The 27,365-nt window shown below is 43.9% G+C and overlaps 1 protein-coding gene across 5 annotated transcripts in view; it reads right to left on the reverse strand.

Moving 5' to 3' along the window:
- Nucleotides 1–26,980, reverse strand: part of MARCHF10 (membrane associated ring-CH-type finger 10) — a 98,741-nt gene extending 71,761 nt beyond the window's left edge. For 4 of the 5 annotated variants that reach the window (XR_013635082.1, XR_013635081.1, XM_078850712.1 and 1 more), the window contains exons 1-3: nt 26,910–26,980; nt 20,225–20,336; nt 15,892–16,047 (exon numbers count right to left, since the gene is read on the reverse strand). Coding sequence is in view for 2 of the 5 variants with exons in the window: in XM_078850712.1 (XP_078706838.1) it covers nt 15,892–16,047; nt 20,225–20,311 (243 nt within the window). In the remaining 3 variants the exon portion in view is untranslated. Of the gene's footprint in view, nt 1–15,891; nt 16,048–20,224; nt 20,337–26,909 lie in introns of those variants that run through there. The other variant, XR_013635083.1, reaches the window with a different exon arrangement.
- Between the last annotated feature and the right edge of the window lie 385 nt (nt 26,981–27,365).

Raw genomic sequence — 27,365 nt, forward strand, 5'->3', positions numbered from 1 at the left:
GAAAGTTTCGCAGCCACTGGGAATCATTCCAGACTTGCAACACTATGCGGTCCCACCAGTCTGTGCTTGTTTCCCGGGCCCACAATCGGCATTCCACACCATGAACCTGCCCATTTGACACTATGATGTGCACACTGCAGGGGCTTGTACTTTGTGAGACGTCTATGTCCATGTCCTCATCACTCTCGTCACCATGCTGCAGTCGCCTCCTCCTCGCCTGGTTTCGCTTTTCTTGCAGGTTATGGTTCTGCATATCCTGCTGGATAATGCACACAGTGTTTATAGTGCTCATAATTGCTGCGGTGATCTGAGCGGGCTCCATGTTCCCAGGGCTATGACGTCTGCGCTGAAAAAAGGCGTGAAACGATTGTCTGCCGTTGCTCTGACGGAGGGGGGGCGACTGAAAACATGGCTTACAGGGTTGGCTTACAGGGAATTAAAATCAACAAAGGGGGTGGCTTTGCATCAAGGAGAAACAGAATGGCCCACTCAAGGATAGAACTCAAAACCCTGGGTTTAGCAGGCCGTTGATTCAAGGAGGGAGGGAAGGAGGGGGGACAAAATGAATACAAATGAATACAACACAAATCTGGTCTATTTCTTGTTTTGATCCACTTCATCTATCTTTATACATCTTGCTGGTAGCAGACGGTGCAGTACAACTGCTAGCCATCATCATCTCTTGGGTGCTTGGCAGAAGATGGTGCAGTATGACTGCCAGCAGGACTGAATCTCCATGAGATGAAACTTAAAAAGGGAAATGACCTGGCTGAGTCACTCCCATGTCTGCCCAGGCGCCCCTGACTGACCTCACCGAGGTCGGCTAAAAGAGCACCCAGGAGTATGGCGACAATGGCTACCAGTCATACTGCACTGTCTGCTGCCAAAAGGCAATGAGCTGCTGCTGTGTAGCAATGCAGTACTGCGTCTGCCAGCACCCAGGAGACATACAGTGACATGGAGCTGAGCGGGCTCCATGCTTGCCGTGGTATGGCATCTGCACGGGTAACCCATGAAAAAAGGTGCAAAACGATTGTCTGACATTGCTTTCACAGAGGGGGGGGGCTGATGATATGTACTCAGAACCACCCACGACAATGTTTTTGCCCCCATCAGGCACTGGGATTTCTAGCCAGAATTCAAATGGGAGGTGGAGACTGCGGGAACTGTGGGATAGCTACCCACAGTGCAACGCTCCGGAAGTCGTCGGTTGCCTCGGTACTGTGGATGCACTCTGCCAACTAAATGCACTTAGAACATTTGTGTGAGGACACACACAATTGACTGTATAAAAACACTTTCTACTTTTATAAATTCGACCTAATTTTGTAGTAATTTTGTAGTGTAGACATATGTCAAGGTTCCTCCCCCACTCTGAACTCTAGGGTACAAATGTGGGGACCTGCATGAAAAACCTCCTAAGCTTATCTTTACCAGCTTAGGTCAAAACTTCCCCAAGGTATAAAATATTCCACCCGTTGTCCTTGGATTGGCCGCTACCACCACCAAACTAATACTGGTTACTGGGGAAGAGCTGTTTGGACGCGTCTTTCCCCCCAAAATACTTCTCAAAACCTTGCACCCCACTTCCTGGACAAGGTTTGGTAAAAAGCCTCACCAATTTGCCTAGGTGACTACAGACCCAGACCCTTGGATCTTAAGAACAATGAACAATCCTCCCAACACTTGCACCCCGCTTTCCTGGGAAATGTTGGATAAAAAGCCTCACCAATTTGCATAGGTGACCACAGACCCAAACCCTTGGATCTGAGAACAATGAAAAAGCATTCAGTTTCTTACAAGAAGACTTTTAATAAAAATAGAAGTAAATAGAAATAAACAAATCCCCCCTGTAAAATCAGGATGGTAGATTTCTTACAGGGTAATTAGATTCAAAAACATAGAGAACCCCTCTAGGCAAAACCTTAAGTTACAAAAAAGATACACAGACAGAAATAGTTATTCTATTCAGCACAATTCTTTTCTCAGCCATTTAAAGAAATCATAATTTAACACATGCCTAGCTAGATTACTTACTAAAAGTTCTAAGACTCCATTCCTGGTCTATCCCCGGCAGAAAACCAGCATATAGATACACACACAGACCCTTTGTTTCTCTCCCTCCTCCCAGCTTTTGAAAGTATCTTGTCTCCTCGTTGGTCATTTTGGTCAGGTGCCAGCGAGGTTACCTTTAGCTTCTTAACCCTTTACAGGTGAGAGGAGCTTTCCCCTGGCCAGGAGGGATTTCAAAGGGGTTTACCCTTCCCTTTATATTTATGACAACATACCCTTAGAGACTCTCAAATTCAGGGAAAGAGTGTAAGAGTATTAGCCGGAGATGCATACAACAGAAAAAGCACAAAGTGTAACTTTCAAAGTTAACTGCAGGAGACAGCATTTTCTCAGGGTCCAGACCAAGACTGGAACAAAGCAGTAACTAAGGCCCACCACAAATCCTCACCATCTTCCACTCTAAGGGCAAGGCATGCTTCTTTGACCTTGCCATCTCCTGTATAAAACACACAGTGGCATGGACATAAAAAAATAAAATCAAAACATTATGCTGCACACACAATTCTCCTCCTGGCAAGAGGATGAGAAAAAGAATGAATCACATGTGACAAATATTGGCCATTTTGCTCAATGCACTACTGAAAAGTGCTCCTATAATACAGGGATAAGACAGTATAACAACCTCTGTAGGATAGACCTTGGTGAGTGAACAGTGTGATCAAATCACACCAGAAATATGTATCCTAAACATAACACTGTTACTACTGAAACATATTGTCACCCTAAAAAAAAAAAAAAAAGGAAGGGGAAGAGTCAGGCACACCCAGACAAAACATGCCTTGACTGCAAAGTTTGAACTCTAGCTGAGTCCAAAAGTCAGAGCACTTTGTTCACAGAACAGGACAGTCTGAATGCTCCCCAGCTCAGAATAATAGTATCTGCTTATCTCTACATTTACCAACAGCATACGTATCAGGGAGTGACTGGGATGTTAATGTAATGACATGATTTAAGAATGGAATCAACCCCAGAAGAGAATATGGGATTTACTCTCTAATCCTCACTTTTGCCTTGGTAGAATCCTTCCATATCTGACCTCCTACAGGACAAGATCTGTTTAGAGCACAGAAAGAAAAAAGCATTCTCAGTGGTTATTTCCCTTCTTAAACATTTCATGTCCAGTAGTCTTCAGAGTGGGTTTTCCTTTGTCTTTTAGGAGCCTGGAGGCAGATCAGATCTCTGACACTGGGCTTGGGTCCCATCTTTTGGAAACCCTACCCCTAGTTGATAGTTTTCAGAACTAAATTTTAAGATAGCAACAGTATTTATTCATGTAAAACTGAGATTACACTTGCAAAAGTGCCTTTGATAAACTTTAGAAAATTAACTGATTGTTCTATAATCCCTCACATGTAATCCTCCCTAAATGGGTCAAACTGCAGGATTGTGAGGACCAAGACAATAAATTCACAGGTAAGAATTTTTTTTTTCTTTTCTAGACCATTGCACGTCCAGCAATCTTTGCAAGGGATGCTCTGAGCAGTGATTGCTTAGTGATCCTAAAGGATATGTCTATGCTGCAGTGTAAGCCCAGGGTTTGAACTCAGGACCAAGCCTAACTCCCCTTCCATCTACACACAAATTGCACTAACCCAGGGTTTGGTCCCAGGACCCCAAGGCAGGTTGGAAGGTCTGAGCCTAAATTAAGCCGGGACCCAGGGTCCAAGCCATATTGTTTTGTTGTGTAGATGCAGCCATTCCAGACTCATGCTCTGAGAATCCACCAAAAGTATCCCACAATCCCATGGGCTCACTTTCTTTGTTCTCCGGACTATCAAGTTTGGTGGACAGTCAGCTTTTCCCATGCTGCAACAAGAGAAAAGGGCTAGTGTGGCCACATTTTTTGTGGGGGTGGGGGAAGGGATTAGGAAATCTGGGATATGAGTGGTGGGACTTGGACATACATAATGCAGTGTAGATGCTGGCACCCCAGGTTGGGACCCAGGGTTCAACAATTCCTAACCTGGGGTTACAAATGAGTGTAGACACTCTAGCCCTAGGGTAACAAACCCAGGGTCTGCTAACTTAAGTTGTACTAACCCTGAGCTTACATGGCAATGCAGACATTCCCAAAGAGGAAGGGGTGCTAATTAAATAACTAACACATTTATTGCAAACCTCAGGGGTATGACGTGTTACTGAGATAACACTTGTAGAACTTTCCTGCCAAAGCTTGAATATGCAGAGGACAGCATGTCTACTTTGTAATGTCTTGAGTAAGTGTACTGAAGACCAACTTGTTGACTTATACATTTTCTCGTATGATGGGTTCAACCTTTCTGGCTACATAGATCCTGTTCTTCCGATTAAATATGTAGTCATATCAACAAGTGGGGTTACCTCATTAGCTTTGCAAGTCTTAGATGCATCTCTTACTCACGTTTTCTTATTGAGGCTTTTAAGGGCTTTTTTCCCTGCTCTGGATTGCTGGCTGGTAAAGCACTGGAAGGGATGTTGACTTTCTGTAGACCTTAGTGTGATGCTGATTTATATTTTGATTGCCCCGCTAGTGTCTAGAATATACTACTTGGCCTCCTTGGGTGCTTGGGACTCAGACAGAATTACAGCAGTACCACTAAGCTGTGTTATGGAAAACAAATGAACATTTGCTATGAAAAGCATCAGTTCTGAGAATGATCTTACTCTAATGAAAGGTACAGTACTATAGCTTCCTGTATAATGCACCTATTTCTGAAACTCTCCTCTTGGAGTTGACAACAAAAGAGATTGAATGTGAGAAAGCACAGAGACACTGACCTCCATTGCTGGAAGAAAAGGATAAAGGACTAGAGACCCAGGTAACAACCCTGCATTGCATCAGAGAAAATGTAGACTTCCTAGACAGAAGTCAGGATTCGGTACTGTGGGCACAGCATGCCAAAGAATCAGAGAGGGCAGTGGAGGAGGGCGGAACTGAAGAACAAGGAAGAAAGTTGGCAGCATGGGTCCTCCAGAAGAAGGACAACCAATATACTCCCAATGCAGATAGAGGTAAGCAACTGCTTTCAGGCTATCTGCACATGTACTACTGCTGATAATGTCTTGGAAGAGTCATCTGAGGGAAGGGATCAGAAGGAGACCCCACTGACCGGAAGACATGGGGTGCATTGTCCTAGAGATGGGGGTTCCACGACCACCAATCCCAAGAGGAGAAGAGTGGTGGTGGCTGGGGAGTCCCTCCTAAGGGGGACAGAGTCATCTATCAACAGTCCGGACCAGAAATCCTGAGAAGTGTGCTGCTTGCCTGAGCTAGAATTCAGGATGTGACTGAGAGTCTGCTGAGATTCATCAAGCCCTCAGACCACTACCCCTTCCTACTTATGCATGTGGGCACCAACGAAAAGCAGAGCAGCTAACAAAAGGAGTTTGCCTGGGATCTGCCTGAGAGGAGGTACGCTAAGGGCTGCATTAAGGAGGCTGTGTTGGTGAGTATCTGAGTGTTTGTTGTGAGGACAGTGTGACTGTGTGCTGTGTGCTTGATTGGTTGTTTGAAAGGTGGGTAGAAAGCTGGCTAGATTGTCGGGCTCAACGGGTAGTGATCAATGGCTCCATGTCTAGTTGGCAGCCGGTATCAAGTGGAGTACCCCAAGGGTCGGTCCTGGGGCCGGTTTTGTTCAATATCTTCATAAATGATATGGAGGATGGTGTGGATTGCACTCTCAGCAAATTTGCGGATGATACTAAACTGGGAGGAGTGGTAGATACGCTGGAGGGGAGGGATAGGATACAGAAGGACCTAGACAAATTGGAGGATTGGGCCAAAAGAAATCTGATGAGGTTCAATAAGGATAAGTGCAGGGTCCTGCACTTAGGACGGAAGAACCCAATGCACAGCTACAGACTAGGGACCGAATGGCTAGGCAGCAGTTCTGCGGAAAAGGACCTAGGGGTGACAGTGGACGAGAAGCTGGATTTGAGTCAGCAGTGTGCCCTTGTTGCCAAGAAGGCCAATGGCATTTTGGGATGTATAAGTAGGGGCATAGCGAGCAGATCGAGGGATGTGATCGTTCCCCTCTATTCGACATTGGTGAGGCCTCATCTGGAGTACTGTGTCCAGTTTTGGGCCCCACACTTCAAGAAGGATGTGGATAAATTGGAGAGAGTCCAGCGAAGGGCAACAAAAATTATTAGGGGACTGGAACACATGAGTTATGAGGAGAGGCTGAGGGAGCTGGGATTGTTTAGCCTGCAGAAGAGAAGAATGAGGGGGGATTTGATAGCTGCTTTCAACTACCTGAAAGGGGGTTCCAAAGAGGATGGCTCTAGACTGTTCTCAATGGTAGCAGATGACAGAATGAGGAGTAAAAGTCTCAAGTTGAAGTGGGAGAGGTTTAGATTGGATATTAGGAAAAACTTTTTCACTAAGAGGGTGGTGAAACACTGGAATGCGTTACCTAGGGAGGTGGTAGAATCTCCTTCCTTAGAGGTTTTTAAGGTCAGGCTTGACAAAGCCCTGGCTGGGATGATTTAACTGGGAATTGGTCCTGCTTCGAGCAGGGGGTTGGACTAGATGACCTTCTGGGGTCCCTTCCAACCCTGATATTCTATGATTCTATGATTGAAAAGGGCGAGAACTGGGTGTGCTTTGTTCCAGGTGAGCCTTAAGTGGGCCTGACTGCATAAAAAGTCAGTCAGTTGCGAACCAGCTGAGCAGTGAACAGCAGAGCAGCTAACAAAAGGAGTTTGCCTGGGAGTTCACCTGGGGAGAGCCAACTGAGGCTTACATCTTGCCGGATTCTCTGAGTAATTACTACAACTCCTGAGGAAGCTCGTAGAAGGAAGGTTATATGGATGGGGGGTGTTCAGCTGTTGTGACCTGCACTGGATGTGCTATGTTTGTCTTTCTTCCACAGGACAGATGCGACTTTGTCTGTACAAAGTGCAAGCTGGTCTCCATACTGGAAGAGAAGGTTCAAGGTCTGGAGCAACAGGTATCGACCCTGTGTTGCATAAGAGAAACTGAAGATTTCCTGGACGGATGTCAGGATAGGCTTCTACGGGCACGAGGTTCTGAAGATTCAGAGCAGGCTGCACATCGGGGACAGAAGGATGGTGAAGAAATTTGGCATCATGTGACCTCCAGAAGAAAAAAGGGGAATGTCCATGTACCAGCAGGGCAGATACAGGTAAGTAACCGTTTTCATGTTCTCTCAACAGGTACTAATGCGGAGAGTGGACCAGATGATACGTCTGAGGGAAGGGAGCAGAAGGAGACTTCACCGATTGGAAGGCATGGGATGCACTATCCTAGGGTTGGGGGTTCCACGACCACCGCTCCCAAGAGAAGGAGGCGGGTGGTGGTGGTCGGGGACTCTCTCCTCCGGGGGACTGAGTCATCTATCTGCCACCCCGACTGGGATAACCGAGAAGTCTGCTGCTTGCCAGGAGCTAAGATTCACAATGTGACAGAGAGACTGCCGAGACTCATCAAGCCCTCAGATCACTACCCCTTCCTGCTTCTCCACGTGGGCACCAATGATACTGCCAAGAATGACCTTGAGCGGATCACTGCGGACTACATGGCTCTAGGAAGAAGGATAAAGGAGTTTGAGGTGCAAGTGGTGTTCTCGTCCATCCTCCCCATGGAAGGAAAAGGCCTGGGTAGAGACCGTCGAATCGTGGAAGTCAATGAATGGCTATGCAGGTGGTGTCGGAGAGAAGGCTTTGGATTCTTTGACCATGGGATAGTGTTCCAAGAAGGAGTGCTAGGCAGAGACGGGCTCCACCTAACAAAGAGAGGGAAGAGCATCTTCACAAGCAGGCTGGCTAATCTAGTGAGGAGGGCTTTAAACTAGGTTCACTGGGGGAAGGAGACCAAAGCCCTGAGGTAAGTGGGAAAGTGGGATACCGGGAGGAGGCACGAGCAGGAGTGCGTGAGAGGGGAGGGCTCCTGCCTCATACTGAGAAAGAGGGGCGATCAGCAGGTTACCTCAAGTGCCTATATACAAATGCACGAAGCCTGGGAAACAAGCAGGGAGAACTGAAAGTCCTGGCACAGTCAAGGAATTATGACGTGATTGGAATAACAGAGACTTGGTGGGATAACTCACATGACTGGAGTACTGTCATGGATGGATATAAGCTGTTCAGGAAGGACAGGAAGGGCAGAAAAGGTGGGGGAGTTGCACTGTATGTAAGAGAGCAGTCTGACTGCTCAGAGCTCAAGTATGAAACTGCAGAAAAACCTGAGAGTCTCTGGATTAAGTTTAGAAGTGTGAGCAACAAGGGTGATGTCATGGTGGGAGTCTACTATAGACCACCAGACCAGGGGGATGAGGTGGACGAGGCTTTCTTCTGGCAACTCGCAGAAGTTACTAGATCGCAGGCCCTGGTTCTCATGGGAGACTTCAATCACCCTGATATCTGCTGGGAGAGCAATACAGCGGTGCACAGGCAATCCAGGAAGTTTTTTGAAAATGTAGGGGACAATTTCCTGGTGCAAGCCCTGGAGGAACCAACTAGGGGCAGAGCTCTTCTTGACCTGCTGCTCACAAACCGGGAAGAATTAGTAGGGGAAGCTAAAGTGGATGGGAACCTGGGAGGCAGTGACCATGAAATGGTCGAGTTCAGGATCCTAACACAAGGAAGAAAGGAGAGCAGCAGAATACAGACCCTGGACTTCAGAAAAGCAGACTTTGACTCCCTCAGGGAACTGATGGGCAAGACCCTGGGAGAATAACATGAGGGGGAAAGGAGTCCAGGAGAGCTGGCTGTATTTTAAAGAATCCTTATTGAGGTTACAGGGACAAACTATCCTGATGTGTAGAAAGAATAGTAAATATGGCAGGCGACCAGCTTGGCTTAACAGTGAAATCCTTGCTGCTCTTAAATACAAAAAAGAAGCTTACAAGAAGAGATAGATTGGACAAATGACTAGGGATGAGTATAAAAATATTGCTCAGGCTTGCAGGAGTGAAATCAGGAAGGCCAAATCACAACTGGAGTTGCAGCTAGCAAGAGATGTTAAGAGTAACAAGAAGGGTTTCTTCAGGTATGTTAGCAACAAGAAGAAAGTCAAGGAAAGTGTGGGGCCCCTACTGAATGAGGGAGGCAACTTAATGACAGAGGATGTGGAAAAAGCTAATGTACTCAATGCTTTTTTTGCCTCTGTCTTCACGAACAAGGCCAGCTCCTAGACTACTGCATTGGGCAGCACAGCATGGGGAGAAGGTGACCAGCCCTCTGTGGAGAAAGAAGTGGTTCGGGACTATTTAGAAAGGCTGGACGAGCACAAGTCCATGGGGCCAGACGAGTTGCATCCAAGAGTGCTAAAGGAACTGGCGGCTGTGATTGCAGAGCCATTGGCCATTATCTTTGAAAACTCATGGCGATCGGGGGAGGTCCCAGGTGACTGGAAAAAGGCTAATGTAGTGCCCATCTTTAAAAAAGGGAAGAAGAAGGATCCTGGGAACTACAGGCCAGTCAGCCTCACCTCAGTCCCTGGAAAAATCATGGAGCAGGTCTTCAAGGAATCAATTCTGAAGCACTTAGAGGAGAGGAAAGTGATCAGGGACAGTCAGCATGGATTCACCAAGGGAAAGTCATGCCTGACTAATCTAATTGCCTTCTATGACGAGATAACTGGCTCTGTGGATGAAGGGAAAGCAGTGGACGTGTTGTTCCTTGACTTTAGCAAAGCTTTTGACACGGTCTCCCACAGTATTCTTGCCAGCAAGTTAAAGTAGTATGGGCTGGATGAATGGACTATAAGGTGGATAGATTGTCAGGCTCAACGGGTAGTGATCAATGGCTCCATGTCTAGTTGGCAGCCGGTATCAAGTGGAGTGCCCCAGGGGTCGGTCCTGGGGCCGGTTTTGTTCAATATCTTCATAAATGATATGGAGGATGGTGTGGATTGCACTCTCAGCAAGTTTGCAGATGACACTAAACTGGGAGGAGAGGTAGATACGCTGGAGGGTAGGGATAGGATACAGAAGGACCTAGACAAATTGGAGGATTGGGCCAAAAGAAATCTGATGAGGTTCAACAAGGACAAGTGCAGAGTCCTGCGCTTAGGATGGAAGAATCCAATGCACCGCTACAGACTAGGGACCGAATGGCTAGGCAGCAGTTCTGCAGAAAAGGACCTTGGGGTTACAGTGGACGAGAAGCTGGATATGAGTCAACAGCGTGCCCTTGTTGCCAAGAAGGCCAATGGCATTTTGGGATGTATAAGTAGGGGCATTGCCAGCAGATCGAGGGACGTGATCGTTCTCCTCTATTTGACATTGGTGAGGCCTCATCTAGAGTACTGTGTCCAGTTTTGCGCCCCACAGTACAAGAAGGATGTGGAAAAATTGGAAAGCGTCCAGCGGAGGGCAACAAAAATGATTAGGGGACTGGAACACATGAGTTATGAGGAGAGGCTGAGGGAACTGGGGATGTTTAGTCTTCAGAAGAGAAGCATGAGGGGGGATTTGATAGCTGCTTTCAACTACCTCAAAGGGGGTTCCAAAGAGGATGGCTCTAGACTGTTCTCAGTGGTAACAGATGACAGAACGAGGAGTAATGGTCTCAAGTTGCTGTGGGGGAGGTTTAGGTTGGATATTAGGAAAAACTTTTTCACTAGGAGGGTGGTGAAATACTGGAATGCGTTACCTAGTGAGGTGGTGGAATCTCCTTCCTTTGAATTTTTTAAGGTCAGGCTTGACAAAGCCCTGGCTGGGATGATTTAGTTGGGGATTGATCCTGCTTTGAGTAGGGGGTTGGACTAGATGACCTCCAGAGGTCCCTTCCAACCCTGATATTCTATGATTCTATGATACTGCAAAGAATGACCTTGAGCAGATCTCTGAAGACTATGTGACTCTGGCAAGAAGGATAAAAGAGTTTGGGGCACAAGTGGTGTTCTCGTCCATCCTCCTTGTTGAAGGAGAAGGCCCGAGCATGGACCATCGAATTGTGGAAGTAAATGCGTGGCTATGCAGGTGGAGTCGGCAAGAGGATTTTGGCTTCTTCGACAATGAGCTGATGTTCCAGGAACGAGGATTACTGTGCTGGGAGGGGCTCCATCTATCAAATACCAGGAAGAGCATCTCTGGACATCATCTGGCTAACCTGATAAGGAGAGCTTTAAACTAGCTCCTCTGGGGGAGAGTTACAAAAATCCAGCAAACGTGCATCTAGGTTCAAGTAACGCAGACAAGGGAGGGAGGCTAATTTCTGGAGAAGGGTCTAGAAATCACAACTGCAGTAAAAAGGCAAAAAGAAAAGCAACAGGGCATTCTGCAAAATATCTGGGGAACAAGCAGTATGAACTGGAAGTCATGCTATATGAAGAAAATTGACTTAATTGGCATCACAGAGACTTTGTGGGACAACTCCCATGATTGGAGTACCATCACTGAGTACCATGATCGGAGTACCATCAATGAGTACTATCATTGTGCTGAAAGGATAGGTATGGGAAAAAAGGAGGAGGTCAGACAAAAAAGAAAAATCAAGAATGGCGTGGGTCTGCTACTCAATGGAGAAGGTGAGCTGGTAACAGAACATGATAGGGAGGCAGAGGGGCTCAATGCCTACTTTGCTTCAGTCTTCTCACAAAAAATAATATGTGAGCGGATGACTGTTACTGAAGTTGCTATAGACAATAAAAGGGAAGGGATGCGGATTGGGATAAGTAAAGAACATGACAGAGATCTTCTGACCAATTTGAATGAATTCAAATTAGCGGGGCTGGATGCTATTTACCCAAGAGTACTGAAGGAATTAGCTGAAGAAATCTCGGAGCCACTGGCAATAATATTTACAAACTCAGGGATGATAGAAGAGGTCCCAGAAGACTGGAGAAGGGCTAACATAGTACCCATCTTTAAAAAGGGGGAAAAGGAGGAGCCGGGAAACTATAGACCAGTCAGCCTGACCTTGATACCTGGGAAGCTACTACACCAATGTATAAAACATTCAATCTGCGAATACCTGGAGGATGAAGGGATAATCACTTGCAGGCAGCATAGCTTTACCAAGAACAAATCATGCCAAACCAGCTTGATTTCCTTCTTTGACAGGATAACTGATTTTGTGGATGGGGGAATGCGATGGACATAATATACCTGGACGTCACCAAGGGTTTTGACACTGTCCCACATGACATTTTGATAAGTAAACTGAAGAAATGCAAGCTCGACAGAACTACCATTAAGTGAATACATAATTAGTTAAACAAACACAAACAAAGAATAACTATTAATGAAATGATGTTGGATTGGAGGGAGGTCTCAAGTGGGTTCCACAGGGATCTGTTCTGGGTCCAGTGTTGTTTAATATCTTTATTAATGACCTCGATATAGGTACAAAAATCATACTGATCAAGTTTGCAGATGACACAAAGCTAGGAGGGGTTGCCAATACTTTGGAAGGTAGAGCTAAAATTCAGAGGGATCTTGATAAATTGGAGAACTGGGCTATAGACAACAAAATGAAATTCAACAAAGACGAAAACCAAATGCACAAATACAGAATGAGGGAAAACTGGCTTGGCAGCAGCACTGCTGAGAAGGATCTTGGAGTTGTGGTGGATTACAGCCTACACATGAGTCAGCAATGCGATGCTGTTGCAAAAAAAAAAGCAAATGCAGTTTTAAGTTTCATTAACAGAGGCATAGCATGCAAGTCAGGGGAGGTGATAATACTGCTCTACTGGGCGCTAGTTAGGCCTCAGCTGGAGTACTGTGTCCAATTATGGTCACCAATGTATAGAAAGGATGTAGAGAAACGGGAAAGGATCCAGAGGCAAGCAACAAAGATGATCAAAGGGATGGAATGCAAGCCATATGAGCAAAGGCTGAAGGAAATGGGTATGTTTAGTTTGGAAAAGAGGAGATTAAGGAGGGATAGGATAGCGGTCTTCAGACAACTGAAAATCTGCCACAAAAAGATGGAGAAAAGTTGCCACAGAGGGAAGGACAAGAGGCAGTGGGTTCAAACTATAGCATAGCAGATTTAGATTAAATCTCAGGGAAACCGTAAGAACAGTAGGACAATGGAACAGCCTGCCTCGGGAGGCTGTGGAAGCTTCTTCACTGGAGGTTTTTAAAAGGAGTCTGGAGAGCCATCTGTATTGGATGATTTAGACACAATAAGTCCTGCATCTTGGCAGGGGGTTCAACTAGATGACCCTTGAAGTCCCTTCTAACCTTATGATTCTATGACCTCAATGGCTTAAAAGGAGGGGTTGTCAGTGCTTACATTAGGGATCCACGAGGGGAATCTGTGAATGATGATGCCACCCTTAGGAATTGAGATATGTGTTGTGGTCCAGTAATCAACCAAGGTCTTTTGCAGCTTGAGATGGCTGAAACATGTTTTTTGTGAGTGTTTGATCTACTACCTGTAGGCAAGCTGAACTGCAAAAACTTCAACATGGAGTTAATTTTTTGCTGATTGATCTCATGTGTATATATATATAACACCAATAAGATTTTTGCCCATATTTTCTATGCACTGAGTTTGTTGACTTCTTCCTGGAAGACAGGAGCATTTCATTGACTTTTTTTGTGAGTATCTCAGGGAGGTCAATTCCTCCTTCTCAACTTCCAGGCTGCTAGACATAGCAAGTTGGAGTTTGGGAGGACTACTTGCCCCTGCATCAGAAAAAGTCTCTGACTTGAGACAGCACCACCACAGGTGGTGTCTGTATTTGGTTTAAGTTCAAGAACCACAGCATCATCACAGTCAGAAGCAACTATTATCACTGTGGCCCATTCTGATGTGATCTTTTCATTTGTCTCTGCCAGGAATAAAATGGAAGGAAAGGCACTGGATCTCTCAGTTTGGTGAAAAACTTTGAGGTTTTCTCTTTGATTTACAGTCAAATAAAGCTTGTTCAGGGCTCCAAAGACCTGTGTAATGCTTTTGAAAACCTCCCTGTACAGGCACTATTGCCCTGGCTCTATCACCATTCTGTCATGGAGCTGCAAAGAGAGCCCTGCTGGGTATTGAAGAGATTAATTGAGCTCTGAGAGTGTCTGCTGGGCCACTACCAACAGTAAGCACAGGCAGGTAAGGTTCAAGCAGGACATAACCTGGAGACATATACTAGCCCCATGGTCTCAGAGGGATCCCATGACTATGACTGTGAGTGAAAGGGACCTGGTGTTCACATGACAAATTTACTTATCCCAGCTTAGAGAGTTATAGTCTGAGAGACAGCAAAGTCTGGGGAATTGTTAGCAGGAGCTCTGCATCCAATAAACTTTGAAAAAGCTATGTCGTGCTTTGCCAAATCCTGTATGCAGTTGTACAGTGTTTATAATGAGACCGCATAGTACAGCTGTTTTTTTTTTAATGTCACATAACAGTAAATGTTAAAATAAACCAAAACAATAATTTTAGAAAGGATATAAACCATCGTGCTTCAGAGCTGGAGGAAACTTCCCTGGGAGCACATATCTCATATTTGCCAAACTGCAGATTTTCTTGCACCTTCCTCCAAAGCAGCTAGGACTAACCACTGTCAGAGACAGATACTAAACTTGGGCCTTGGGTCAGATCTAGTTCATCAGTTCCTATGTACCTATGTTTTTTAATCTCTATTCCATGTTGATATATTTTAAAAGATTAATAATATATAAAGTTTTTGAATCAAGAATTGGCAAATCCATACTCCATCCCTGGCAAGGCATCTATCTGCAGCTCCCTGGCCCTTCAACAGCTCCTCTTTACCTGCCTGGGGGTTAGGCATCCTTCAGCTTCACAGTCACCCATGGCAATTACTGAATATATTTGTGTACAAGCCAAACAGTTGAAACACAAGTCAAAATATATATATGTTGTCTAATAGGTCTGTATATTTCAGTACTTAAAATGTGAATATATTTGTGAAAAAATTGAATCCACATAAAGTATTTGTTCTTTCCCTAGTGAGAGTATCTGTCCCTGGTAACCATCCATCTGCTGAGTCTCTGGTTCCACATTTGAGGTGGCTGCAGTATACTGTTATTGCAGTTGTAGACTGTCATACTTTTTTCACCCAAACAGCACAATTTAAACTAATATTAGGATTTTAGCTTTTAGGTATGTCATGCTAGAAACAACATGCTCAAGACAGATCAAAGCCATCCCCACTCTGGTGATCAGTTAGTTCCAAGCCTGTACTGCAGAGATAACAGAAACAGTGGTCCTTCAGTTGGGGTGAACAGCGCACATCACAGGCTCCTAAAGGGTAGTAAAGGCAGATTTATACCACAGTTGCTCTCCTCAGTTCCCTGAGGTTGGTGGGGTCCAATTCTGACCCCAGTTAAAAGCAGCCTCAGGGCTGCTCTAAGGGGCCACTGTAGGTGCTGGAGATATCCTGCACTAAGGCAATACCTAGCTGGCCCATTAGGCCAGCTTTAAAGCTCCTTTGTGCTGCTATATTTACACAAAGCTGCTTTATCAGGACCAAGGATCTGGCTCACTGTCTGAAGTATGGAAAGATTCCACAGGCATGGATCTGATGGAAGAATTTAACATTCAGTTAACTGAAAATCTCCTGAATACTGCCATTAAATTCACTATCACATTTTAAAAAAATATGTAGTTATTCTGTAATGGAACAGTGAGTAAATGTTACTTACGTTGCCCAGCATCCCTCTTAAAAAAATGATTATATGTATGTCCATAATTTGATAGAAAAAATAAAGTCACTGGAATGCAACACACAGAGGCTCAATGTAAAAGTAAATATTTTGGCTGTTCCTCACCAACCATTTCTTATTAACTGCTTCCCTGGAATGTTATGCAGCAGCAGGAGACCATTACCCTGTAACAATATTCTGTTCCACTTGACTTTATCTTTTAAATTATCAAACCCTCTGTGACCTATAGTTTAAGTACCTGTCTGGTAACTGGTATGCCTGATACCCATGGTCTTTCATAATTGCGTGTAGCATAGATGGAAGATAGGGTTTTCTGTCGCTGTTCTTGCCTGGCATGTTGCTCTCGTTTCTTCTCAGTCTGTTCTCTATTCTGCTCCTGTCTTCTCAGGCAAGCCTAAGGAACAAAACACATTCTTTGTCTGGAATAAGAGAAAGATTTTCCTTCTGAATAACTTGTGTCTTAATTCTAGCTACAGTGCACCTGGACAAGACAATCTCATCTCCAATTGTTCCGAACTCACACCTATTGAATGTCTAAGCCTAACACTGATCGGAATAATTACCTGACCTGGTGCCTCAGTAATCCTGGTAAATGTAAACAACTAATAAACTGTGCAGCAGCTCATCAGACTCTGTGTGTGTATGTCCCACTCCCCACACACATGCACTCATCTATTTTAGGATTTTCTATAACGCCCATCACCACAGAATCAAAGCATTTCCCAAGTTAATTAAATTTGCAGGGTGAGGTACTTAATGGATTTCACAGAGATTTCTGCTCCTCTCCCCTCACTAGTTAAAGAGGCTCCTTTGGGGTTTTTTTAATCATCATCCTGCTAGTTACTGTGGAAATGCTTTTGTCAAAGAGGAGGGTTTTGCAGTGTGCTTGCAAAGTGGTCAGACCAATTAGTCTGATCCCACAGCCAACTCCCTTGAACTCAGAACACTTTACTACTTTACCCTGGTCTGCCAGCATGGAATGGCCACAGAGCCAATGGATCCTGCTGCCCGAGGATTCCCACTATGAAGTTGGAATCCCCAGATGGTGTAGGTCTGTAACAGTGGTTACTGTGGCCCCCTCCTCCTGGCCCTTGGGGTGGGTATCATGGCTGGGAAAAATAGGATATAGTCACAGTGCCACTAAACTCTGTAGATCCCCTGCTACTAGAATGGTCGTGAGGCTGCTCTACTGTGGCCTGGGGCCAGGGACTGCCAATTTAGGAATCTCATCAAACCAAGATTAGGGAGCACAGGGTGTATTAAAGGAACAGTTGCTCCCACCATCCTAGGCTTACTTGAAGTGCAACTCAGCCAGTCCAGAAGATCTGAACCTATATCTTTTGCATCTCCAAGGCAAAGCCATGCATTATTGGAAGTGTGGTAGCTCACAAAACCACCAGTTTTGAGCAGAAGTTTTTAACCTTTAGAACATTTGAGATGTGTTCTGTATACCGACCTACTTATGTCATTTTCAACCTTAATTCAGTTATGTCATGTTATAGAGTACGCACACTGGAAAAACATTCTAAAAGTTGCATGGGACTGTAAGTCCACTGAGAGTCTCTCAGCTGAAATATTGCTCAACTTAAATTGTATGCTTTTTAGGGCAGGGATAGCCTTTTTGTCATATATTTGTACAGTGCTTACCACAAATAGGCCCTGGTCCATAATTGGGGCTCTTAGGTGCTACCACAATACAAATAAATAATTATGATAGTAACTAAATATTTTTCCCATGGAGTCTTAGTTTGAATGTATCTATAAAGTTTATCCTATGGCACTTAAGGCAAATTCTCAGTTACATAATTGAAGTCGATGGAGGTACACAGATGTTACACAGCACAATTTGGCCCAAAGGCTTCAAGGAATGCTTACTCTCAAAACCTATAAGGGAAATATCTTTTCTGCTACAAAATTAACATTACTCTCATATAAACAAATTATGACCCCCTTATTCACATTGATGAGCAGTTGTGCATGCAAATACTGCCAATTAATACAATGGCACTATTTGTGTAACTACCCACCATTATGAATAAGGGGTTCACAGTCTTACCCATAAATGTTATAGTGTGCACCTTCTTGAGAATGTAGCCAGTATATGCAGATATGACTTGAAGATACAATTGGAACATATATGTTGAGAAAGGAGAAGCCATTTTTAAGCACCTTTTCTGTTGGCTTCCACATAGGTGACTTATTTTGCAAATACAAGTTGTACAATTTATTCTCTGTTGAAAGCAACTGATGTAATATCAATTATATGCCATGATACTTGTCATAAATTATATTCTATAACAAACTGATGGGAAAAATACTAAGAAGGGTGTATAATGCAGATATTTAATTCAAACTAAATAACAGATTTACTTGCAAATCCTCAGAAAATTCATTGTGTACTCAAAAAGTAAGTTGTGAGAGGATATACTGCATTAATATTTAAGAAAAAAATTAACAGCCTTATGTAGCAAAGCACTTAAGCACAAGCTTAACTTTAAACATGCACTTAAGCCCATCCTACTCAGCAAAATGTTTAAGCATATACTTAAGTACTTAAAACCAACAGCAGCAGAATTGCCAGCACCCTCTTTCTCAACATTTACAGCAACAGTGATAATATTCGTCAGTAAAGTGGGTTGCCTTGGGGAAATTTTTCAAATGTAGCCCATTGATATTGCTTCACATTCATCCTAACAGATACATGAAAATTATGACAGGTTTCAGAATAACAGCTGTGTTAGTCTGTATTCGCAAAAAGAAAAGAAGTACTTGTGGCACCTTAGAGACTAACCAATTTATTTGAGCATAAGCTTTCGTGAGCTACAGCTCACTTCATCGGATGCATACTGTGGAAAGTGTAGAAGATCTTATTATATACACAAAAAAAGCATGAAAAAATACCTCCTCCCACGCCACTCTCCTGCTGGTAATAGCTTATCTAAAGTGACCACTCTCTTTACAATGTGTATGATAATCAAGGTGGGCCGTTTCCAGCACAAATCCAGATTTTCTCACCCCCCTCCCCTTTTCCCACACACACACAAACTCACTCTCCTGCTGGTAATAGCTTATCCAAAGTGACCACTCTCCTTACAGTGTGTATGATAATCAAGGTGGGCCATTTCCAGCACAAATCCAGGGTTTAACAAGAATGTCTGGGGAGGGATAGAGACTGGGAGAGGCTTAGTCATTATGCAAGGTAGCCTATTTCCCCTTGTTTTTTCCTCCCCCCTCCCCCCCCCGACGTTCTTGTTAAACCCTGGATTTGTGCTGGAAATGGCCCACCTTGATTATCATACACAATGTAAGGAGAGTGGTCACTTTAGATAAGCTATTACCAGCAAGAGAGTGAGTTTGTGTTGGGGGGGGGGTGAGAAAACCTGGATTTGTGCTGGAAATGGCCCAACTTGATTATCATACACATTGTAAGTAGAGTGATCACTTTAGATAAGCTATTACCAGCAGGAGAGTGGGGTGGGAGGAGGTATTTTTTCATGCTTTTTGTGTGTATATAATAAGATCTTCTACACTTTCCACAGTATGCATCCGATGAAGTGAGCTGTAGCTCACGAAAGCTTATGCTCAAATAAATTGGTTAGTCTCTAAGGTGCCACAAGTACTTCCTTTCTTTTTATGAAAATTATGAATCCCATCTTTCAAGATACTGAGCACCACATGTCTACCACTGACATCAGTGAGAACTGAAGCCAGTGAGAACTGACATCAGCACATCACAAAGGTTCAGATCCTCAAAGGTATTTAGGTGCCTAACTTTCATTGTTGAAATCAATGGAAGGTATGCAGCTAAATACATCTGAGGATCAGTAAAGTACTTAAACACATGCCTTACTTCCAGTATGTGAATAGAGTAATTCCATTGATTTCAACTACTCACATGTTTAAAGTTAGGCACTGAGTCAGAAAGGGTTAATAAGGGCCTATGAGCTCAATCAGACTCACCCTGCTACACCTGCAGTATGTCTCAAGCCTGGAAAGGGTGAGTAGAAAAGGGATGAACCCAGCATAAATGGGGCTAATTAGGAAGGAGAGCAAATCTCTCACTCTTGCTGAGTGAGAGAAACTGCTATCATTCTAGCCAGGTGAGTTAGACTGCTGGTAGACAAAGCCTCCCTGAAGGAATGTAGGCAGGCAGGCCTGCAACAGGGAGCCAAGGCAGTTGGGAAGGAAAGTGGGAGGAAGTGTGTTTGCCCAGGACTCTCTGGGCTGGTGGAAGGGCCTTAAGGAAGCAGAAATATTCCTGCTAAGTTAGGGAGTGCACTGTGAGAGGTACAGAGAAAACTCTCTTGCAGGAGAACCAACTGCATTAGGAAATGCCATTTGAATGGCCTGAAAACATTCACTGATATCTTCCTGCATGACATTTCTACTGATCTTAGAGTATAAGATAACAAAATCTAAGTTCCCTAATTAGACGTACGTGTGTGTGTGTGTGTATATATAACAATAGCATTTAGCTGTTAATCACCAGCTCATGTTCTACCTGAGTGAAGGTAACTTTCAACAAGTAACAATGAAATAGCTGAGCAAAGTCTATTGCTTTCTGGGCATACCTGATACTCTGAATCCATCTTGTGTTGCATTTCCCTCACATACTGAGCATCACTGATGAACTTCTTTCTTTCTCTGGAATCGTACATTACAGTAGGTAACCAGGACCTGCACCTAAAGCAAATATGTTGTCTTAAAGATCATTTTTTATCTCACTACTTCAGTTTTGCTCTGCTCTGATTGCCTTTTCCCTACATGTTAATTACTAATGAGGGAGAGAAGAGATGCTCCTGTCTAAAGAAAGGTCTTACAGCCTTTCTTTACTAATTACAGAGTAACCAATCACCATGAACGAACTTGTTCTGATCATTAGAAGGAAATCGGCCCAAATTTGCTGCACTGTGATCTAGTACAGCAGTAGTGTTATAGATAGCAACAAGGAATCTGATCTAGGTAAATTATTTATTAATGCAGAATTGTATAAATCCAAAATAGATTAAGGACAGAAAGCTTAAATTAGTTGTCTCCTCTGTGCAATTACTAGAAGCGAATGATTATTTCTCAAATCTGTACTGAACTGTAATACTGGAGCCTGATTTCTGCAATGTGCAACTGCCAATGTGCTCAACACCATGCAGGAGGTTATTAGTGCCTTGTGGGACTGGGCCTATTATTGGGTCCACTATTCCACCTGCCAGTGTAATTTCAGGCAGCAGAGCATACAAAGGTGCATGGATTTGTATGACTATATGAGAGAGAATTAAATTTGAACCTGAAAGGCACAGTTAAGGAGTCACTAGAAGAGAGACTCCTTTACTTCTTATAATTCTCATCCTGCTTCAGTTTGGCATATAACCTGATAGAATTTTTGCTCATACTTATGGCTCTCCTTAGACTGTAATAAATTTGCCATAGTACTAACATTCTGTAACTTTTAGACATGCCTCTGCACATAACTGGATTGCTGTATGGAAAACAGGAAAAATATACAGCAATTTTTATTAGATACCTTAATCTATCTCCTGAGAAAAAGGAGCTTAGTGGCAGCAATGTACAAAAATGTGAGGGAGAAATATATACCTTTAATGCTAATATTTCCTGGATTCTGGATGCCTCTCTTGGAACCTTATCAGTTTATAAACATAGGAGTAACAGGAAGATGGTAAGGTGATGCCATGGCCCTAGCTTCCCCTAGCAGGCAAGAGATACAGGGGAGCACAGGCTGTACCATCCAGAAGGCCACTTGGAGATGGACTTTCCCTGAGACCCAGTCCTCCCTGAACTCTCCCTGCCTACAGAGGCTGTATGTCTGAGTTTCACTGGGACAATCCCAGTTTTTCTTATGACTTTCAGGATACCTAAAATGGCCTGTTTTTTTTTTTTCTTCAAAATGTTGTACTTATTTAAAAAAAGAAGTGTTTGATATAGCAATATGCTTTGAACAATGTAAACTGATGTGTGGTGCTGCTTCACCTTCATCATGTAGTGAGCATGCATTTTATGGCAACCATTATTCAAGGCCAAAGCTTATCATAACATGTTAGGCAACTAACTACAATATGAATACAATGGTTCGATGATCCAGCCTAGTCAGAAGAGCAAAGCCACTGCTTGGACCCCTCTGGGAATGTTGAGAAGGGAGAGGATGTGTACCTAATACCCCTTCTGTCCTCATTGTACCTTCTTCCTGTGGTTCCCAGAAACATACAGAAATTGTTTGGCAATTCTGTGTGGTTTCATATAGATATAAAATTCTAGTGCATATGGTTTCATATCATTATACCATGAGTATGAAACTGCATTACCTGTATGAATACCACTTTGAGGCCTCTAAAAATTGCTAACACAAAAGCATCCCTCTTTTTATTTTAAAAATATGGTCATCTTAGCTGTGCCACACCTCACACCCTATTTAAGACTGTACCATAAAGATGTAATCTATACCAAAGTGCTTAGGAGCCCCTCCGCGATGTGTTTGCATCTTACAAGGTCTCCCAGTGTTGTATGTCACTACTGCACCATTTTCACTCAAAAAAAAATCACCTTCAGCCAGAATCCAAGTATGAAAAAAATCATCCCAAAAGCCTAAAGTTTCTGAAAAAGAGTCCCTCAAAACACAGGTCTAGAACTGAAAATTGCTGTTCGTCCCAGTCCTGCTGAAAGAAGCTTTATTAATCTCTAACATTTGTTAACCACGCAGGAGAGAATACATATTAATTTAGATTTAAAACAAGTTGAATAATCACACCTGATGATTTCCAGGATGGTCTCAAAGCAGAGAGAAAAATTATTACTACAGCAATGCCTAGCAGTCTCAGTTCACACTGGAACTCCATTATGCTAGTTGCTATTCAGACACCTAATGCGATACAGTCCCTGTATCAAAGCGCTTGCTTAAACTCTACAATAGGAGAGAAACAGAGGCACAAAGAGGTAAAGTGCCTTGCCCAAAGTCACACAGCAAGTCAGTTACAGAGCCATGGCTACAAAAAAGGTCTCCTGATTTCTAGTCTAGTTTCCTACCCATTGGACGATGCTATCTCCCAGATTTATCCAGAAACATAAACTACTTCAAACAAAATCTAAAATAATAATAAAATTGCAGTAATGTAAGAGAAGGTCATACTGACTTGGTCTAAATGAGCAGTGTACAAATTTCTGGAGGGCATGTATGCTGATCACCCTGTACAGAGAGCTGCATTCAAGACATCAGCAAAAATTATCTGAGGTACACTGATGGAGAATTAGTGAGAAAACAGTGATAGCAACAGAAAAGCTCATAGACTATTAAGCAAGATACAGTCATCTCTTGCAGAAAGTTATGTGTGACAAAAGTTTTCTTAAACAATCACAGAAGCCTGAGGAAATGACAAAGGCAAACAAGGTTCCTCAAATAGAAAATGGATGTCCTGAAAATAGAAATGAAATTAAGTTCAAATACTCAGTTCAGAAATGATCCAGGACATCAAGAATCCTAACAACTGTGGGTCAGGCAGCAGGCCCTGTGAACCTGCTGTCTTGCTGTCTAATTCATTTAGCATCTGTCAAGAGAAAAGAAAAATAACACTGGCCTTAGCCAGGTTCAGCTAAGAAGATGAAAAACAGTCAATTATTTGATGTTTGAAAAAGTCAGATAGACATGCTAACAGCACCAAAAGGTTTTGGAGATATATATTAAGTTAATTAAAAGTAATGCTACTTTTTTCAGAAGAGTTGACAGATGTCATCAAATAAGGCAAGCAAAGAATGTGTGGAGTCCAGACAATAAATTATATACCTGTAAATCTTGTTCTGTGACAGGTATAATGTATTCTTGTTAACATTTTGTGTGGTCCATCACATACAATAAACACAGGCAGTCCATGAGAACATCTAAGATATAACAATCTATGTAACTTTCACTCTCAAGATTCCATGATGTCATGAAAACCTCATAATGTGCATATATACATTGTTTCACACTGTATAATTGATAAACTGTAAAGTGGCCCATGCAAAATGAAATTGAATGTCTCTGTCTGTCTGCTAGGACCTAGACAAGAACCATCATAATGTATGTCACTAACTGGCTCTCTGTTGGCAATCTCAGAAAAGAAACCAAGCATTTAGGGCTCATTTATACACAAAATTTAATCCAGAAGAAATTAGGGTAGGAATTTAAAGCAGAGCAGCTATTTCTGATTAAATCCATATGTGGATGCTTTTGTTTTGGAATATGAATACCTTATTCTGAATTAACTCTAATCTGTGGAATTAATCCAGAATAAGAATGCACATGTGGAGTCAATCAGAAGTAGTTATTCAGGAAGAACTCTCTATGTTGAGAAGTCCTCTGTGTAGAGAAGCTGTAATGGAGCTACAGAGAATGGACCTATCTTTTCATTCCTACAGATCAAGGCTGAAGTATGTTGGGAGGATGAAGTGGAGGAATTTAAACTAATGTTGCCCATGCCATATATTTTCAGGAATTAAAAAGAGATGTTCAAGGCCTTTTACAAACATTAGTAGTCCCACACAAATTAGTGATGATTTTTAAGAACTATAAAGAGGATACAGGGATTTATTTTCATGAGAAAAAGGTGAATTTATCAGAAATAAGGACATACTTGCTAACTGTAAATAAACTTCATATTCTCATAGTTATTACAAATGACATTTTAACTTTGACAGCTCCTCACCTTTGAAATTGTCTCTCAATTTAAAATGCAATCACTGCTGTATTCACTGCAGCTACTGGTCCCTGATGGTACTATGGTGGGCTGTATTAATTCTCTGAAGGTGAATCCTGCTCACAATTAATAGGAGAAGGTAAGGGAGAAGGAAAAAGGGGAGGGAAAGGAAGAGGAAAGGAAGGGGCATGGGAAGATAAAAGATGATTAAAGAAGAAAGAAATGGGAAAGAGAATGCAAAGCTGGAAGCCATGGTTCTCTCCTATAAACATTCCGTTTACCTAGGCATTTTCAATGACTTAATATTCTAAGAACGCTGACATAAACAGTGAGAATATTTTTCCCATCAGAATACTTGAGGTCATTCTGCTGAAGTTATTCTCCAGGGGCCAAATTCAGCTTTTACACCACTATAAAGCCAGTCACTCTGCTGAAGCAAATCTGGATTTACAACTGTGGTAATGAGAGCAGAAGTTAGCTCAGCTATTATATTTGTCTGCATCACCTGGAGGCCTGTGACTAAGTGAGAATTTCAGCTTTCATTTAAAAAAATCAAGAACACTTTTTTTTGGCTTTACAGTTGTGGATGAAAGTGTTTGAAAAAGTGAGAAAAGCACATCCTAAATGCGCAGAAACCATACGGGAAATAAAAAAAATACCACTTTTTTCTTTTAATTTCATAAGTTTTAAGCTCGTCTTATGGTCTTTGGATCCTACCATGATTTTTTTTGGATAGCAGTACTGGGTATTAATATTTCTGTTAGGAGAAGGGAAACCACACACAGGTCTGATAGCCACATAGTGACATAAATAGTACATTGTATTATGTTGGTGGGGGGTTGTTTGTTTGACTATATTTATTCATTTTATTTCCTATATGTTCTAAGCCTGCAACCCCTTACACTGGAGTGAATGGAACTGCTCACATCAGTATGAACTATTACATCAGTAAGGCTTTGTATTGTGCCTATCAAACTCTTCGTTCTGCATCTGGGACACTGTACTAAAAGAAATTAAAATACTGTGAAACCTATGCTAACCATCACCTGTCCTAATGCCAAATCTCTGCAGAAGTTCCTCCATATTAATCACTTTGTATTATGCAGCCATCTGTTATAACACCCAGAAAAGTGGCAGACCCTTGGGAGGGGCAGTATAAATAGTCTTCACTTTAATAGTAGACTAGGTTAATTATAAAGAAAAAGAAACATAGACTGGGTAGAGAGAAATGGGGGGAAATTCATGTGAAAATTACTGAACATTTAGAACCAGTGTCCCGCTTGAGTAGACACAAATGAGACAACAGCTCCAGCCTTCTAAGGTGATAAGTGCTCTTGGCAGCATTTATACTAACATCTGACTGGAAAACTCCAGGATTATCACTGAGCCCAGTCCCCTGAAAGCTGAGGCAACCCCAACATACAATTCCATTGATAAATTTCTCAAGTTCCATCTTAAAATTAGTCAGGTTGTTTGCCCCTACTGCTGTTGGAAAGCTGTTTCAGAACATCGCACTTCTTCCTTTCATATTCTTTTGGGTAACACCCCCACCCAGCAGTGTGCATCCCAAATTGCATAAAAAGCCCTAGCCTGCACCCCAAATCAAATGTCCCTCTCTCAGCACATATAACATGTTGGATGACACCTGTTACTGCCTTCTCAGATGAACATACATTGTCAGTGACCATCCCATGTCTTAGAGGTTTCCTGTATTTGTTCAACTGAGTGTATTTTGAACATTTGGATGCAGGATAGGGAGCTAGATGAGGCCTCCCACCCAAGGGCAGTGCTTTGGGAGTGGGGATTTACCTGGCTTTACCAACATACCTTTGAATAGTGCAGAAATCCTCCCCCAGAGACACCTTGGGAGGGGGATATATGGGAGGGGGGTTAGTTGCTACACTAATGGAGCCTGAAAGCTAGTCCCTGGGAACGCTCCCTTAGGAATGAGTGGTGGGCTTCCCCTCCCTGAGGATGGGGGGAATGCTGTGGAGGCTTCTCCTGTGGGAGGATCAGGAGGACTCTGCTCTGATGAGAGGATGCTCAGGGGGTTCATCCCTAGAGATGGTGGGGAGAGATCTCCCTTTGATGGAGACGCTGGAGCATGCACCACTGAGAAAGGGGTGTTTTGGGGGATCGCTCCCCTATGAGGAGGAGGTGTCTTCCCAAATGGGGGGGGTCCTCCTCTCTGAGGCACTGAAGGAAGCGTTGCTCCCTGTGTGTGTGTGGGGGGGGGCGCTGGATCACTCCCTTGGGACTGTGCGTTTAACAGGTCTCCCTGAAATGGGGAACAGGCCCTTGCTCGATGGGGGAGTACTGGGGTGCTCCCTCGGTGGATGGGGTCTTTTAGGAGGTTCCCCCAGGACGTACAGGCAGGGTCCTCCCTGACGGGGGTGCTGGGGCCCAAGGGATGGGGGGGTAAGGTGGGCTCCTCCAGGAGCTGAGGATGGGGGCTCTCCAGTGGGAGGGGTTCCGGGTGGTGTTTGGGAGGACGGGGTCTCCCGCCGAGGGTGAATTCAGGGGGGTGTTTGGGGCGTGCCCGCGGCGCTTCTGGAGGCGCGGGCTCCCCGCCGCTCACCTCGCGAGGCCTTCCCCAGCTCGCCCCTCTGCCAGGCCGGCGTCTGGCTGTTCCCAAGGCAACCGCGCCAGCCTGCCGGCTGCGGCGCGCGCCGCTCGGGAGCGAGCTGGGGGGAGCGAGCGCGCGCCTGTGGCCGGGGCCAATCACCGGGAAGCGAGCCGGGCCTAGTCGCCTGCAGGAAACTGGAGGGGGAAGTGGGGAGGGGCAGAGAGAAAGGGGAGGGGGCAGAGAGAAGGAGGAAGGGGAATGACAGAGCGGGAGGGACAGCGAGAAGGGGGAAGGGAATGGGAGGGGGGCAAATACAGGCAAAAAGTGGGGCTGCAAGGGGGATAGAAGCCAGGGTGAAGGGCCAGAGACTGGGGTGGGGGTGGCCTGTGCCCCTGTCACAGGATCCTGGGTTGCCACACTGAGGCACTGGAGTTGGGCCCTGGTTAGAGCTGGGCAACTAACTGATTT

The sequence above is a fragment of the Lepidochelys kempii genome, chromosome 27 (genome assembly GCF_965140285.1).
Source record: "Lepidochelys kempii isolate rLepKem1 chromosome 27, rLepKem1.hap1, whole genome shotgun sequence".
Lineage (NCBI taxonomy): Eukaryota > Metazoa > Chordata > Testudines > Cheloniidae > Lepidochelys > Lepidochelys kempii.